The sequence below is a fragment of the Monodelphis domestica genome, chromosome 7 (assembly GCF_027887165.1).
Source record: "Monodelphis domestica isolate mMonDom1 chromosome 7, mMonDom1.pri, whole genome shotgun sequence".
Lineage (NCBI taxonomy): Eukaryota > Metazoa > Chordata > Mammalia > Didelphimorphia > Didelphidae > Monodelphis > Monodelphis domestica.
In genome coordinates, this window is record NC_077233.1 from 77,853,242 (window position 1) to 77,872,427 (window position 19,186).

Here is a 19,186-nt window from a genome sequence, read left to right on the forward strand (position 1 = left end):
ATTTTATTTACATTTTTGCATCAATATTCATTTGGGAAATTGGTCTATGGTTTTCTTTCTTTGTTTTTGTTGTTTTTGCTCTTCTTTATTTAGGGATATGCCATCAGCATCATATATATATATGTGTATGTATGTATCATGAAGGGAATTTGGTAGGACTTCTCCTGGCCCTATTTTTCCAAAAAGTTTATATAGTATATTGGTATTAATTCTTTTAATCCTTTTAATGCTTAGTAGAATTCACTTGTGAATCCATCTGGCCCTGGGGATTTTTTCTTGGAGAATTCATTGATGGCTTGGTCGATTGTGATTCTTAACATTAAGATGTATTTCTGGCATGGAGAATCTATAGTTAGAGCAAAGTCTAGACACATTGCTTCTAAAATGTTGATTGTCCCTTTGGGGTAAATGGTAGAAAAATCATATCATAAAAATGCTTAAGAGAGTTCAATATATGTTCCATAGAGGAAAGTAAGAGCCTTGAAGCTTTCTGAAGAGGCAACCCAAAAATAAATTTAATCAGAATGTGTTATATAGGAGGCAGTAGGGTATTAGGGAAAGAGGATTGTCCTGGGAAATAAAAGCAAGTGAGTCAGTTGACTACTAAGCACTAGGGATGAGAAGAAAGAAAAACTTTGTTCTTTCCCTAGAGGTGTTCATATTTCAATAAGGGAAGTTAACTTGTAATTTCTAAATACATATAAATATATATTAGCTGCTTATTACCCTGTTTTTATATGACTTTGGGCAAGCCATTTAAATTTTTGAATCTCAATTCAAAATGAGAACGTTATAAAAATGATCTGTGGTATTCGTTGTTCACAATTAGAACATGGAGGGAGAAAGACTATATATATATATATATATATACACACACACACACACACATATATATCTTCTCTCTAAGGACATTGTTAACCATTTAACCTTAGGCAAATTAATCACAGTCTCTGAACCTTGGTTTCCTCATCTGTAAAATGAGGTTAGCCTACAGGACAATATAATCTCAAAGGGCCCAACTAGCTCTCAACCTATAATCTTGTGTCCCGATCAATAGGAAAATCATCTATGAGCCTTAAAAATGACAAGATGATTTCTAAACTTTCTTCAGCTCATAAGGAATCCAATTGTATAAGTTGAAAATAATCCTTTTTTTATAACTAAAGAAGCAAAGTGCCTTTGTGGGCATTACTTTTTGGCTATATTTCCTCACAAATTGTTTTCTTATACTTTGTTACCCATGAGCGTTTTTTATTTGCTTTTCAATATCAGGAATTCCCTTCAGTTTATAAATAGTATTTACAAATGGAATAACAACAAAGCTGAGACAGGAATATCTTAATCTGTGTTGTAATTTCTAATTAAAGAAATTCTCCTTTAAAAAAAACATGATGGTAGGTAAGTCAAATTATTTTTGAATAATAGACAAATTTATTAGAAACATTGAAGGAAATTAGTGGAAAAAGGAAATAAATCTCTACTTAGTTAAATTACTTTTTAAAATTTATAACCCAAAATTAAATCATATTTTTCTCTTCCTAGAAATAAGGGCAATTATTATGGAATTAAAGTAATTTTAAAAGACTATGAAATCTAACATCTTTGTTTTTATGAGGGGAAGTTTTATAATGCTAATAATATATGTATTATGGAAAAAATTCATTAATGTAGAAATATAATTGACATTCTTGAATATTATATTTCAGTCAAAATATATGTCAAGGTGAATCACGTCAGTCCTCATTTACTATGCATAGACAAAAGGCTGCGCAATTTAGAGTTGATAGACCCAGTTTTCCACTGGATTGGACCAAGTGGTAAAACTGTCTCAGGTAAGATTTTGTAGTTTTTATATATGAGTCATGCTTAATGCGCTCAGTAGGGAAGGTTATAGCATGTGCCTCATAAGTGAATTTATCCTTTAGCTTCATGTTTTCATTTAATTTTTGTATGAATTTTTAAAGAATTTAGAGTATAGGATTTTAGCAACTATTTCCTAAGAAGGGTGAATTTGAAGTAAGGAAATGAAGACAGAGCATAAATCACTGAGCCATATGAGAGAGTTAATGACCTTTAAATATTCCAAAGGAAATTCTTTCCATATTGATTGAAATATTCAGTTTACTTATCTAGCTAAGATTATTTTGTGTCCTCTTTCTTTGACAATTTTACATATTTTGAGAAGCAGATTTGTTCTTTGGTGTCTAAAGAAAAGTAAATATATATTTAGAAATAAGTATTCATATAGAATTTTATCTTACTTGAGTAGGCACATCCAGTAAACCATTAGAGAATCAATTCATAATCACTTTTATAGATTGTTCTAAAATATTTTATTGGATGAGATTTTGAACATAAATACTATTATATTTGTCCTTTTAATTTTTATTATTCACTGAAGTATTTCTAAGTATTAAAGTATTTCTAAGTATTAAAATTACGCTTTTAAGAATGAATTCTTCACCCTGTGGTCTCACATTGATTATATATTAATATCTTTAAGTTACTTTGATTAAGTAGCTTATTCCTCTGTTTCCTTTTTCCATTTGCTATCCTTTTATGTTTTATATCTTCAATCTATTTTTCTCTGCTACCTTCTTCACTTCTGCTTAAAATCATATTCAGATCTATCTCCAAAAGTTTTTCCTTTGATCTCACTACTTTCTCAAATTATCATCCTTTCTTTTTTTCTTTATCAAACTTTTAGAAGGGATAATTTATGCTTGCTGCCTCAACTGTGCCATCTATTCATCCTCATTTTCTTGTAGTCTAATCTTAATTTTATCCTTAAGATTTTATTGTAGTTTCTCCAAGATAGCAGATAATCTTTTTATTGTTAAGACTTGTAACTTTTTTCAGCCCTCCTATTTGACTTTCAGTCTTTAATACTGCTGCATCACCTTCTCCTTGATAACTCTCCCTTTTTCTGACTTCTAAAATAGGCTATTTCCTTTCACCAGATTATCTTCTACTTCATAGACATTAAATATGGATTAAAAGAGGATCTGTTTCTAATGTTCTTCTTGGCCTTGGTTTTCCTTCAGCTTTTCTTGTAGACAGGGACCTTTTCTGTTTGTTTTTTAACTCATCACATTTAATATGGTCCATACTACATAGTAAGCATTTAATAAATTCTTATATTCTTCTGATTCTTCAGTGATTTTAGTTATTACCAATGATGCCAAATTTATACTGCTTCTTTTGGCCTTTGCCCAAAATACCAGTTCTTTAATTCATAATGTCTGTTGGGTATCTTCACCTCCTGACATGCAACACTCAGTTTAGTCAGAAGCAATCTAATCATCTTTCCTCCACAACTTGCCATTCTTCCTCCCTGTTCTATTTTTGTCGATGCTATTATTGCCTTACCTTGCTCAAAACCTGTGCTCAAAATCTTGCATTCAACTTTTACTTTTTCCCCTCTCATACTATATTCTTTTAGTTGTTAAGTATAATAGATCCTACTGCCTCAGCAGTTCTTAAATTTATTCCTTGAGACTCCCACTTCAATTACCCTAGTTAGAGCCTTTATCATTCTTCAACTAGTCTCTAGTTGTCTTCTAACTGCTCTTTCCTCAAGCCTCTTTGCTTCTTCAGTACTACATCATTTACTTCTGTCCTGCTAATCTTCCTAATGTATGCAACACTGATTACATTATTCTTCTACTTAGATACTTTTTAGTATCTCCTTATCACTGATTTAGTGAAATATAACTTCTCATTTTTGTCTCTCCATAATTCTTGCTTCAACTTCTTTCTGGCATTTTCTTATTCCCTCTCATCACAGTCTACACACTACAGCCAAATATATCACTGTATCCTTTTCATTTCTGCCCTTGCCTGTGCCTTTTCCTTTGTTCACACCATCCCCAAAGCCTTGGACAGATTTTTCCCTCCTTCAAGGTCCAACTACCTCCTTAATGGAGATTTTTTTCTAATTATTCTCATTTGAAAGTAATCAGTGCTTTCTCATATTTCTTGTAGCAGTTTTATCAGGATGTTTTCTTTTCACCTAACATTCTGCCTTCTGGTAGTTTTTTCTTTAATGTCTTTTCCCCTCCTTCGTACAACCCCTACATTTCCACCATTCATTGATAAGTTTCTTGAGGCAAGGAATTATGTCTTCATTCATCTCTGTATGAGGGGCACTTTTTAGAATACTTTGTATATTATAGACACTATTTAAATATTTGCTTAACTGAATGAAAAATTGCATTAAATGTTGCCTATACACATAAAGAATGTATTTGAGCCATACCTGGATGATAGATAAAATATTACCAATTTAAACAAATAAATATAATTAATATAAAGTGTTTCTATAGTTATTAATATTTGTTTTTTACAAATTATTTTCTAAATTCTTTCTCATTCTCTATTGTAATTCTTAAAATGTATTTTGCTTTTGCTTCTCATTTGGTAAAAAATAAAAATATTTTATTTACCATGTAAAGAAATCCAAATTAACATAACTGTTTTTGTGTTCAGGCCTGCCACAAATCCAGATTGATGTGTTGTGCTCCTTATGACCTGTTGGCAGAAGCATCCAATCATCATCTCATTGCCTCTGTGGATGAGGTTTTATTTTTACTGCTCTATTCACCACTTTTTTTCTTACCCTGTTGGCATTGTGAGATTGTGCCTAAGGATAAACATTTCTTCTTACCTGTAAGTTTATCTTATTATCTTTAATGAAGGAAAACAAGAGAGAAAAGCAACATATGTTAAATGTGTGCTAAAATCACAGCAAACATTTGTTTTGAGAAATAAAAAGGTTAGTTCACATTCTTACATAACTACAGAGACTCATAATTCTATACATTAGAGTTGGAATTCTTAGAGTATAAAATGTCACAGGCACTGAAAAATGTGCTATATACCAGATCAGACCATTGTTCATTAAATCCATTCTTTTAAGAAGTGTTAACTGCCTGCTACCTACAAATCTTTCTGAGAAATACAAAGCTGAGAAAGACATAACCTTTCCCCTCAGTAGCCACTTGAGTAACAATCTTATTTCATAGCTCTTTATGCTGTCAATTAGATATCTATTAGATTCCAATTTATTATATTTGTTTAGGTATTCATCTCATTCTCCCTACTAGACTAGAAGCTGCCTTAGGTTTGTGACTTTGTGGAATGGAATTTTGGGGGAGCTTGCACCCCCAGAAATCACTCTTAACTTGATAAGATGCTGGCAGAGAAAAAGTGGCTTTATTTGGAGAAAACAGTAGATACCCTGTAAGGGTTGGAGGGGGAGGGGAAGGAAAACGATTCTGCCCACACAAGCTGCTTGCTTGGAGCAAAAATGTCATCTCTCCTTCTAAGTACAAGCATAGAATTTTATAATAATCTCAATCAAGATTCTCCTCTTTCCCTTAGTCCAATTCCATGGCGGGGGTCGAGTAGGGGGGTGAGGAGGGTTGTAATGTTCACACTCTTGAGTGCATGATTTTCAACATTACATACCCCTAAAGACCCCCATGATAAAAAACAAAACAAAACAAAACAGGTGACTATCATGGGTTTTTCAGCCTAGGAAGTAAAGATACAATTGAAACTCGCTGTTCTTTTCTCTTTCAGCCTATCTCATAGTTGGCATTCCTCCCAGGCTACAGATAAACCCTTCTCAAGGTTTTTGAAAATATGTCAGGAAAACTAGAAATTTTGTGGGGTGGGGGCTAGTTTTAATCTAAGGAATAGTAATACTAAGGGGTTTTGAAAATTGGGGTTACATTCCAAATATTACTCTGAGAATTCCATACTGAATCTTATCCCACACAAGACTATATCTTATTTTTGTTTGTATGTTCCCCATCTCCCCTACAATATCTAGTACTGTACCCTGTATTTAGATTATTTGTTTTTTTCCCATAAAAGGCTCCTATCTCCTTAGGGCATCATAGCATTCTTTTAATTTTACATTGCTATATGTACAACACTTTACAGGAATGAAAAAGCTTTTATCCTGTTCTTTAGCTTATGTTTTGTAGTTAAGATTTTTCATATCAGAAACTAAACAGTATCTGTCATGTTAAAATATTTAGTGACAGTAGATTACTTTTAGTTGTTAGAGTTATTTCCACCTCAAAAAGTAGTAATCAAATAGTTAACTTCCCCCAAATGAGCAGAAATTTAATTGTGAAAAGTACCTTTTTCCAGGTTCAGAGGAATCATGTTTTTCTCTATTAGAAATACACAAATTCCTAAAAGAAAATCAGTATTTTAAAATATCAAGTTTGTTACTGCATGAAATTACAACTAAAAAAGGTAATTCAGGTTGTTGTGTTTTATTAAAATTAGAGATTCTTATACCCCTAAGATATTAAATATCTATGATTAAGTGTTCTTGTCATACATATCAGCCACTCCACATAGATCTGTATTATGGAGGAATTGTGATCACCATTCACTACAAACATAAGCATGTAATATGGTGAAGTATTTGTATGGCACTTTATGTAAATCATCTCATTTACTCCTTATAACAAATAATGGTTATTTTCTGTTCTTAATAGATGAGGAAAATGATTACTCTGATTTTAAGGCTCTTTATTTTTAGCTATAGATATAATCTTTCTCCACTACCTTATAATAATATGAATTATTACTGAAAATGGAAAAAATAACTTGAAAAGACTGTATTAATCTAGATTTCCTTGATTTATTCATCAAACATTTTTTGAGTTCTTCCATAATACAGTGTAACATTTGTGCTAGATGCTTTGGAAGACATGAATAAAGGAATTCAGTTTTAACAATTTACTAGGGAAAGGATATATAACAAATGAAATTATTAGAAAACCATTGTGAGAAGCAGTGAATATTAAATGGACATAGGTTAAGGGAATTATGATTGGAAGAAAAAGAGAAGAATTCTTCAAAAGACTTCAAATTTTAAATTGACCTGTAGTATATAGTCTGGATTAAGGATCATAGAGAAGAACATGGAGGATGAGAAGTATAGTATGAGCTCAGTGGGGATTAGAATGTTTGTGTTGGGGAGCAATAATTATTCTATGATTGAAGGTCATATATTGTAATAAGACATACTTATGAGCAGTGCAATAATTGGATGCTTGAGTTTGATTCTGACTAGGTATTGAGGCATAAATTGCATTTAGATAAATGTTTGAAGTACATATTGGGGGATAAATGAGATCTATTTGGGATCCTCTGTTTTATGGCTCTCCATAGCCTACCTTATCCCCTATCCTTTGCACTTTTCCAGCCTTCTTGCATTTTACACTCCCCCAACCATGTGTCTTTTCAGTCCAGTGACTCTGGCCTGTCTGTTCCTTGAACAAGACTCCCATTTCTTGGTTCTGGCCATGATTGCTGGCTATTACACATGCCTGTAATACTCTCCTTCAACACTAACTCCTGATTTCCCTGGCTTTTAGACTCCAGCTAGAATCTCACTTTCTAAACTAAACCTTTCCTTCACTCCTCTTAATTCTAGTACTTTTCATCAGTTGATTATTTCCAATTTATCCTGAATAGTGTTTGATCATAGATAGTTATTTTCATATTGTCTCTCCCATTAGATTATGAACTCCTTAAGAACAAAGACTGTCTTTTGCCTCTTTTGGATTCTCAGCATTTAGCCTGGCACATAGTAGGTACTCAGTAAATGTTTATAAACTAACTGGGATTTTATAATCTATTTGAGAAAACTTTTCTGAAAAATAAATATATAACTTTAAGAAATAGATACATATTAGTTCAAGTAAATTTCCATAAATATGAGTAACTGAAAAAAGTAGCTTCTTGGAAGTTGTCTTGTACTGCAATTTAAAGTGGAGAATGATGTACTTTGTCAGGTTAAAAAAGAGGAAGTTATTTTGTATGCAGAAGATTGTGGAGAACACAAAGATTTGGGAAAGGAGGTCAGGCTGGAAGAATAGGCTATTGTAGAGGACTACAACATAGCTGGCTAGACTGAAATGGATTAGTCAGGAAATGGTATAGTGAAAAATAATTTATGAATAGGATTTAATTAAACTAATCAGGAGCTATGGAGGTAGTGAAGTTACATTTATATTGGATAATAATTGTGTTAGAAAATCATTGGATAGTTTTAACAGTCACATAGTCAAAGCAGTGCTTATGAAAAATTACTTTACATTATTTTATGTATTACATATTATTTTACATATAATATATAGATAGAGAAATATGTATATGTATAAATAGATAAAATGTAGTAATATGTACAATATAATATGAAATATATGTATAATTATGCTTTACATAATAAATAACTGTATCACAATTTTATGTAGTCAGTGTACCTTAACAATACTAATTCGTAAAACATTCATTGAAAATTAAAGCCATTAGTATAAACATATATTTACTGATCACAAGAGAAAATAAATAGGAAAAAGGTCATAAATAGTACTGAGACATACACACATATATTAAAGAAGATAGGAAGAGGAACTAATAATAAAACAGATTTAATGTAATGAGATTAATATAATTTGAGATGTCATTAAAACTTGCTGAGTTAAGATTTAGATCTAGAATTTGAAGTTGCAGGATATATTTTATTTATAATAAGTAGAGTTGAAATAAGAGACAGGTTCAATCCAGTTCAATTCATTTCAAATGAATCCAAGTAAATTGAACAAAAAATTATTAAGCATCTATTATGTGCCACTGAGGATACAGACAGGGATAATCATAGTGTAGAGAGTATCTTGTGAGAGTGTGAAAAGAGAGAAAAAACAGAAGCAATATCATTTTGGGATTATACTATAGAATGACCCCTAATGATGGAAGAGAAGTATTTTGAATTTCTGATAAGATAAATATTATACTTGTTGATTAATATAGATGACAAATGTTATCCCCAGAAATTGTGCTTATCCCTCTTCTGTTCAACATGGGTTAAGATAAAGAAGTATTGAAAGAATTGCATTGACTTCCAACTCCTACCCGCCAGAAGCACTGTTTAACTGAAAGCATTTTATCTAATAAACTCCTGACTCTTTAATATTTCATCTTTTAGAAGTTGAGGAAGCAATGAATGGAAAAGTTACTCTGGACTTAATTTTGCCTAATGAGGAAGAACTAGTTGATGGAGGGAAAGTGAGAGGAACCTTAGGAAAACTAATCATGTTTTGTTAGAGTTCATGATGGCCTAAAAGAGGAATTTGAAGTACAGGCAGACGCAGGAAATTTAGGCAACTCTTCTTTTTTAAGAAAGCATATTTCAAAAATTCCCTTCTGAGAAGTTATAAGTATGATTCTATGATCTTTACCAAAAGGGAAGAGAACTCAGTATGTACCTTAAGAACCTATGATAAAATAAACATTTGACAATATAGTTGTGAATATCCTAATAAGGAAGAAAAGGAAAAGGCATTTAGAAATTGATTTGACTTCAGATGAAAGTCTGATTTTAAAGGTATATGTACAAAAGATGTAAATAGTATTACAAAAAAATTATCACAGTGCTTGATGGTTATACACATGTCTATGTAGAAGATTTTATTTCCAAAAGGCTCCTATCAGTCAAGTAATATAAGGACTGTCTCCAGTTTACATGTGAAGAAATAGGATCAGAGGATATGTGACTTGCCCTAGGTCAAATAACTGGTGGAGACAGGACACAGACCAAGATCATCTGCTTCCTCTTTTATTTTACTTCCTAATATGCCACAAAAGGTGGCATTGACCTTTAACAGTGAGGAGGGTTAAAAAAGGCTAAAATTCAGCCAGAGTTGAGACTTTGGGAAAGATGGATACCAAAAATGGCTTTTGTCTTTAGTACATGGAATGTTAGATAGAAGAGAAATCTGATTCTAGTTTATTCTTAACAGGCAGAAAACAGAACTATCCAACTTCTATTTTGCTTATATTTTCACTATAATGGAAAAAATGTCACATTTGAAAGACTAAAACAAATTTATCCAAAAGGAATTGAAGGTTTGTGAGAAGATAGCAGCATGTCATCTCTCAAAAGCAGTCTTCCACTGGGCTTAGAAAGAATCATCTTTATTCTCCCACCTAATCCATATATCCATAAATAGACATCTGCAGCTCTATGGAGGCTTGGGAGAGACATGTGCAGAGTGTGGAGCTCACTCTAAATTTGAGATGATCTCAAAAAATCCAGGCCTGAACTCCAAGTTTCCCAGGCCCAACCACCCAACCTTCCCTATACCAATGACTGGTGGCTTAAGCCCAACTGATGAGGTAGTAGTAGCCTTGGGACATTCCCAGAAGCAGCCTGAGCCTGGGCCACGCCCAATAAGATATAGGACAATACAGGTAAAATGCAGGTAAGTCCTAGTGGCCCCAATCAAACAGAAGGAGAAAGGCCCTACACAAGATTTTGTGATGAAGTTTGTGATGGAAGCTTAGAACCAGAGGGGAAGGAGCTGAGGTGGAACCTATGTTAGGAGAAGTCCTAGAGCCCTGTGACAAGATGAAGCATCCAAGCAGAGCTGAGAGTGAGTCCCTTGAAGAGGGGACTATCTTACAGTTCTAAGGAGATATTTTGTAACTCTAAACTCTCTCATTAACAAAAGAAAAAAAAAGAATAAGTCAATGAATTGGGCAAGCAATTAAAAAAGATTAAAAAATAAATCAGAAATCCCAAACGAAATAAAAATAAATAAGGATAAGAAATCAAAAATTTGAAAGCAAAAGAGCCATTAAATTGATACATTAAAACAGGAGGTATTTTTTAATAATCAAGAAGCATAGATGTTTAAAAGAGAGAGGGAAACCAAGTTGTTTCAAAAATGAAAAAAGAAAACAACTGACAAAATAGAGGAAATTATTAAACTGATTTGCCCAGGTATATGCTAAAAAGTCTGGTTAACTCAGAGGAACTAGATGAATACATAACAAAAATTTTTTAAAATCCAGATTAAACAAAAACAAAGAGGCTACTTAAATAACATAATATTAGGGGAAAATCAAGCTAAAAATGAGATCCCCAAGAAAAAACCTCTAGGATCAAATGTATTCACAGATGTATTCTATAAAATATATAATGAATAATTATAATACTACATAAAACCTTTTGCAGTAATAAGAAGAGAAGATACCCTTCCAATCTCTTTCTGTGTTATGTGAGATCATACCTAAAGCGAAATTTTTTACCCAAACAAGGAAAAGATAAAACAGAGAAAAATATAGATCAATATTGATAATGAACATGGAAGCAAAAAGTTTTTTTTGAAAAAAATGATTAGGCCCAAACAACATATTAAAGAGATTGTGCACTATGACAAGGTTACCTTTATACTAAAAATGCCATTTAACATAAAGAATACTATACATATAATAAACCTTGTTAATATAAATAATAAAACTGAGTATTTCAATAGGTGCTAAAAGCTTTTTAAAAAACACTCATTTTTATTAAAAACTCTAGAAATTATAGGAAAAGAGAACCTTTCTTTAACATAGTATAAATAGTATTTATCTAAATGACTAGAACAAACATATACATATATATGAGAAAAGTTAGAGGTGTCTCTAATTAGATCAGAGGTAAAGCAAGGATGCTTAGTATAATTACTAAAGTAACAGTGCTAGAAACTAGCTTTAGCATTAGACATGAAAGATAAATGGAGAAAATATGTATAGGTAAAAATAAAATAATCCTTTTTTATAGCTGATGTGTATTTAGAAACCTGGAGTGTCAAAAATTGAAATAGTAACTTCAATAAAGTTACAAGATATAAAATAAATGGCTATAAATCATCAACATTCCTATACTTGATCAACAGAATCCAGCAAGAAGAATTAGAAAGAAAAATTCTATTTATTATAAATATAGAAGCTATCAAATATATGGGAATGTATTCCATTACTCACCCAGGTACTGTACGAATCTAACTGTGAACCACTTTGCCAAAATACAGGTACACGTAACTGGAGAAACTTTTTGTTCATGGGTAGGCCAAGCTAACAGAGTAAAAATAAAATAAAACCTAAATTAATTTACTATTCAGTGCTATACCATTCAAACTAGCAAATTAATATCTTATAGAACTAGAAAAGATAATTCATGAGGAGGAGCAAAAAGTCAAGAATACCAAGAAAATAACAACAAAAAAAAACAAAGAGAAGGAAGCATGTCAGGATGGAAGAATAGGCTATTGTAGAGGCTGCCACATAGCTGGCTAGACTCAAATGGGATCACAAAAGAATCAGACATGTCTGAAAAGTGACTGAACAACCACCATTATTTCATGTCTGTACTATTTTCCCAGTTAGATTGTAAGCCTCTTATCCACTCTTAAATAGATTTACAGATAGATAAACATTTATCATTAAACACTGACTACAAGTTGGGAATACAAAGAGTTCTTAACTTTAAGAAGCCTACATTCTTATAAAGGAAAACAACTCATAAAAGGCAACTAAAAAGCTATAGTGAAAGAAGCTGCTCAAGGAAAAGGTAGAAAAGTCTGTAGAGTTAGGAGCAGAGCTGAGAAAGCTGTGAGTACGGCTGGCCTGGGCATTTCAACAGATGGTGGTTCTGGGTAGAAATTTGCCAGTCTGATGATGAGGTTTCTAGAGGAAGAAGCATCTCCAGGGGAGAAGTCTGCTGATGTAGAAGTAGGACAGGCTGAAAAATTAAGACAAAGCTCAAAGAAAGGTGAGTGGGGTTGACCTGATCCTTTCTTTAGATTGTTGTTCTACCTCTTTTAAGTCTCCTATCTCTCATATCACCCAGCATATTCACTATGTAGAGATTTTTTGATAGCATTGAATAGAATGTGTTATGGACTGGATAATCTAAACTTCTAATATTATGTCTTCAGAACTGATTTTTTTCTTTTTTTTTACATATATTTCTAAATAACCTTGCTGTTGGTATGGGATTGGTTAAGATTTTGACATTTGCATTCTAGGAGTAGGAAGAATTGCTTAGGTTTTTTCAGACTCCTGAAGTGTCATCAGAAGATTCCTTTTAACTAAAAGCATTTAAAAAGTTTTCTTTAAGGTGTATAAACTGTATTCTATTGGATAGTCTTTGTCTAAACTAGTAGGGGAAGGATTGTAAAAGCACTTGAAACCAAATATATTGATATAGTAAAGTTTGTTACCCTGAAGAAAGGGAACAAGCATTTATTAATTATTATGTTAAATAAATAAATTAAAATGTTAAATATTAAAATTATTATTAATATTAAAATATTAAAAGTAAGTGCTTTAAAAATATTTCATTTGATCCAACAACTCTGTGATATAGGTAAGAGGATCCCTCTCTTTTTTAATTGAGGAAATTTTCATGATTTAGTAGGTAGTTTCAAATATTTTGATTGTCTGATGAGTAGTCTTCTGTTACTAACCGTTTCCAAACTTGATCAGATGTCATAAATAATAACAAGCACAAGCTACTTCTGGCTTTATTACTTGGAGTTTTTAAGTATATGTTCTGAAAGAACTAGTGACCCCTTTGGACAGAGCTTTTGGGATCTCTTGATAAAGGACTGAAGATGAGGACTTCAATATATTAATATTTCTTTTGGGTTGCATTAATATAGAGGAAGTCAATACCATTCTTATTGGACTTATTGATGTATATTAAGCAAAGTTTAAGCCATGATCCCTTCATCTATAGGTATTTTGAAATTGGTATATTCATTGATATACTCTTTTTGTTTGCTTTGACATAGGTATGCTATCTTTGACTTTACTAGATATTTGCCTTGCTTTAATTATGCAGACTAGTTAGCAAGTAGGAAGAGCAAGGATGGAGAGCAGAAAAATATCAGTAAAATAGGATAGAGAAGCTTTGATGTTGCAAAAGTGGTCAATTCTTTTGGCATTTCTGAGTCTTTTATTTAGTTAGGTCAAGGCTTTCTGTGATTTGACCCCAAAACTACTTTTCCAATTTTCTCATTCACTGTTTTCTTTTATACATCTTTTATTATAACCCAACAGGACAATATGTTATTTTCTAAATTTACCCCATAGTTTCCTACCTTTATGCCTTTGTCAATGTTATTTCCACAAAAATATGGTTTGCTTAAATGTACTACTTCTCTATTCCCATTGCTCAAATCTACCTCTTCAATTCCTTCCTGTTTTTCAAATGCTCATTTCAAAATCCATTTATTTCATGAAGCTGTATCCTTTCCTATAGGCTAGAAAATTTCTGCTTCTCCTTTAAATGAGCACAAAAAGGGACAAACTGGATTTTCACATTCCTTATTTTACTCTCGTAAGTTACCCTGGTGTTTTGCACGTCGGTATACATTCAGCAAATCCATATTTGTTGAAGTGACTGGGACTATAGAAAGGAGTTGCTACAATTCTGGGTAGAATATCAATTGCCTGAGTGCTCTGAGTTTTATTTCTCTTTCAAATCACTTTCAGAAATGATCTACAGTTCATATTTCTTATTTTTTGTATAGAGTAATTTATACTTGAAAATGTTTACTTAAACATATTTTTCATAAGAAACTGTATTTGAGGTCATCTTAGTCTAGTCTTTCTTTTCCAGTTAGGTTTATTGGTGAAATGATTTTTATTCTTTCTCAAACAGAAATGTTCATTTCAAAGAACAAAGTTGAAGTATTTACTCTGATGGCAATTATGTGAACTATGCGATCTCTAGTACTCTCTTCCATATTTATCCCTTTTTTCTACTCTACCACTTGGATCAGTGTGGAAAGGGAAGGATACCACACTGGTCCAAGGACCATCTTTTTCCTTTGTTTCATAGCTTGTCATTACTAAAGTAGTTTATCACAGTGTCCTCTTTCTTGGTAAACAAAATCTCTCTTCTTAGCTGGTTTGGTTTATGGATGGCAGTCTCATTCAGTTGCTAGAACTGTAATAGAAACTCTTTTAGATGGTAGAAACTGCCAGAATTTATACTTTGTTGGCATATCTTTTTAGAACACAGGAACACTTTAATTTCATGCCAAGGCCTCAAAGTAGAATTCTTATATAGCATTTAATATTGCTAAGCTGTTCCCTTGCTCAAAAACTCATTTTGCTAATATTAATCTTTTTTGAGTGAAGCTTTATGAATGAATCTTAAAATACCACAGCCTCCAAATAATCACATTTGCTGGTGACCCAAAGGACAAAGGATAGCATACATGGTGAGCAAAAGTAGGTTATTGTATTATGCTAGTGCAGACTTATGCAGAAGAAGCTCAGAAAAGGAGAATCAGTCATGTAAAAGAAGCTCAAATATTACACCCATACCTACTATGAAGATGAAATTTGGCCCTCTCCTGATTGTAACAATGAAGGTACTTAGCTCTTCCCTGATTGTACAGATTTAAATTGTAACTCATGTCTATTTTTAGATTTTAATCCCCATAAGTATAAATACCCTACTTAAAAGTTAAGTATGAAGATCTGTCCATTTTAGATCTAATCACCAAAAGTCCAAATATCCCACTTAATCATGAAGTGGGAGGTCTTTGACCCACGTGTGCAATAGTGGATGATGAATTGAAATCGACTGAATGCCTTCTGGGCAGTCCTAGAGCAGAGCATCAACTGTGATTGGTAGATGTAAAATTATGAAAGGCACAGGAAGTGATGCAAGAGAAAATGCCTCTAAAAGAGAGAGTGCTACACAGAGTCTGGGGAATTCTTGGAGCAGAGTTCAACTTGGACTTACACTTCTGCTGGATAGCAATTCTTCATGCTTTTGAGTTGAGACTGGTGAAGAGGGGCAGAAGGATTTGCTTACTGGACTGACACGTGGTGAGTGAAATAGCTGACTCTTAATTGCTGTCTTTTCTCTGAAGAGACTGGCCTCAGGAAAGACCTTTCCTCTTGGAGACACTTCCTGGGCCGGTTGGAACTAATTCTCCCTGCCCAGAGGGGCTGGGAGTAAATTACTTAGTGCCTAGGCTAGATATCCTACCCTATCCTCTCTCTGATTTTCTTCTTCTTTCTATATTTTGTAAATAAATCTCTTTGGAATTAATTAAATTCCTGGCGACTACACTCTTAAATAATTAAGTCCAACCCTTTAAAAATTAAGCCCCTTTTCCCTCTTACCCTACAAATTGTAAAAAGACCTGAAGAATGGTCTCAAGAGCATTGGGAAGATCCATCTGTAGAAAATATGTGAGAGCATGGACAAAAATTAAGGAAAAATATGAGTTGCTGCAGTCTGCACCAATGCAAGGAATACCTGTATCAATAAAATCACAGATCTATTTGAAGTATTAGCATAAGAACTGACTTATAAAGTCAATGCAAATTTTTTATAGTTTTCTTGGTAAATAATAGTTTATGGCTAATATAATTCAGTTTTATGTAATTTAATTTTCTATTTATGGTTTATTTGTTAATAGATATAGCTTATGTTGGTGGCACAGTAAGGTAGAATCACAAGCCTAGAGTTAGGAAGACTCATCTTCTTGAGTTCAAATCCGGCCTTAGATACTTACTTGGAGTGAAACTCTGGGCTACTGACTCACTCCACTCTGTTTGCTTCAGTTTCCCTATCTGTAAAATGAACGGGAGAAGGAAATGACAAAATACAATAGTATAATTACCAATAGTACCCTGAATGGGGTCACAAAGAGTCAGATAAAACTGAAAAATGATTCAACAACAATAAAATAGCTTTTGTATATTATGTGCTTAAATTAGGGTTTGTGGATATCTAATAAAATATCAGTATTTTGCAAATAATGATATCAAATTTGGTAGCATGTAAACAGATTTATAAATTAATTAGACTATAATCAAATGTGGAAGAAATTTCTACCATGAAAAATAAGGCATGAGAAACTAGATTCTTGACATGTTTTTCACAGTCTTAAAATTATCAGACTTTGGTTCTGATTTGGATTAATGTAATGCTCTGATCTGGTTTGATGATTCTTGTATTCCAAAAATGGCTACGTGTTTAATTTTTGGCCATTCTGATTTCCCTTGATAATTAGTTTTATTTGACTAGATGTTCCTTACCACAAAAGCTCTTAAAAATGAATTTATTGTTCAAGAACTAAATTTATTTGGGGAGTGTGATTTGTATATTTTAAAAGTAGCTCTCAACATCCTTCACCATTTTTAAAGATACACAATGAGGCACAAATGAATTTGTGGGCTGGTATAAATATATACTCTACAGCTAAATCCTCTGATTGGATACCTTTGCCGACAGGTCATCTATAGGATAACCAATCAGTCTGGATTTGTAGCATCTCATAAAACAAGAAAAGGTAAGAAATGACTTTTAATTTTAGCATGTTACTGAAATTATCTTGTTATTTTAAGAATTCTTTTTTGGTTAATTTTTAACAAATCTTTATAGTTCTAGAGAATAAATCATAAACTCTAGCCTTGATGTGAGCCTATTGTTGAGATAAATATGTATTCTACCTGCTCATAGATAGAAAATTTTTAAGAAGTTACCAAGGGGAATACCAAAATAACAAATTTTGTTTTTATTCTCAATAACAATAGCTAGAAAAATTTAAAGTAAAAATACTGTTAATACTATATACATGTAAATATACATATATATATACATTTCACCTTTGAATTTTTTATTAGTGAATATGAGTATGTATATTATATTAGTCAGCAGGATCATAATGAGTACAAATATCAGAATTGTGAAATGGTTGAATGTAGAGTCACACTATTTGAAATTATAATTATGTAAAATATTGTAGTTGTTTCTAACCCAGTGTGAATTCAATTAATGTGACCATTTCGTAGGATTCATTATTCACACTAGTTAGGACCTAGCTCTATAGCTCCCTCTCCCCCATCCCAGCACAATTAAATAGGCATTCCAAAGCAGTATGGCACAGTTGATAGACAGCTGGCCTCAGAATCAAAATCTGGGTTCAATTACTGTTCTTGTCATGTTCAGGTTGTGACCCTGAATTAGTCACCTAACTGCTTAATACTTTAGGCATTGGTAGAGTAACTTTCTTAAGTCAGTAAATCCATAGTTCCAGTAAAAAACAGGAGTCATTTATGGGATGAGTTGGCAAAGATACTGTAAAGTAATTTGAGAGTATCAAAATGTAGATTTTTTTCTAGATAAGAGGAAAAATTTTAGTTGGATATATCACTTATGTAGTAGAGAACATTTCTCTTGCAACCTCAACTACTTGGAATCTACTTATGAACTAGGAAGTAAGCAAAAGAATTCTTAAAGTATCTTCTCTGTGTATGTATGTATATATCTTATATATGTATGTGTATATATAAACATATGTATATAAATACCCTACAAATAAAAAAAGCTTCTCAATATCTTCAAAGACTAATAATTTTAGTCACAATTTTTGTAGATCTTATCAGAATTTCCAACTCAAAGCCTATAAAGAAAAGACAAAATTTTTTAGCAGATATTAGATATCAGATAGGTAAAGCTCTAGCTGTTTAGTGATGGAGCAAGAACCCTACATACCTGAACTCTTTTGAGGCCATCATTCATTTATAGTATATATTATTGTTTGTATCATAGATTGATGTTTTGACCTAAGCCTTGAACTAGATTTGTGAGGCAGAGTTGTGCAAAGCCATCAGCCTCACTTTTCTCTCGAGAGCTGTTTCAAGTCCAGTGGCAAGACAAAAGTCAGGATGACTAGCAGTGGTCCAGGAAGCAGCGGATGACCTTGACATCTTCAATGTCTGACCAAGTTCTAAGCACTTCACAACACTTGCTCCTGTTGCCTTCATGGCCCTGGGGTCCTACTTAGTTAGCAAGTTAAAGTTCCTGTCAGATAAACTGGAAATCTTGTATTCAAATCCTTAGAATGTAGTAGCATGATACCATTATCAGTATTTATACTGATGACCCTGAGTCACTAAGATAAATTTTTTATTATGCCTAGAATATTTTGTTCAATAAACATTTGCCAAAATTATTATGCTTAAGGCATTGTGCTAGAAGTTGTTATGAAGGGAGTCTATCTCTTAAAACAAATGTGTTGGTGCTTCTAAATTGTTTAAGTTCACATGTTTGAAAAATAGTTAATGATGCCAGTGGTATATTACTCTAATTAAAATTTTTGGTATTTTTCCCCTTTTTCATATTAAAGTAAGATTTTGTACATCATGGTGGCAGACTTGAGTGACTTCCCGAATAATGAATGTATCAAAGAACAAGTATAGAAAGGACATTTACATCAAATAGAAAAATCCTGAAACAAAATTACAAAATTTAAGGAATGCAATTAAAGCAATTCAGTGATTGAAAAAATGATTT

General features: G+C 32.4%; 1 protein-coding gene across 1 annotated transcript in view; it reads left to right on the forward strand.

The window, feature by feature from the left end:
• ZPBP (zona pellucida binding protein) overlaps positions 1-19,186 on the forward strand; it is a 104,797-nt gene that overhangs the window by 29,234 nt on the left and 56,377 nt on the right. Inside the window, exon 4 of the mRNA XM_016424563.2 lies at positions 1,707-1,832. Within this exon, the coding sequence (XP_016280049.2) occupies positions 1,707-1,832 (126 nt within the window). The remainder of the gene's footprint in view (positions 1-1,706; positions 1,833-19,186) is intronic.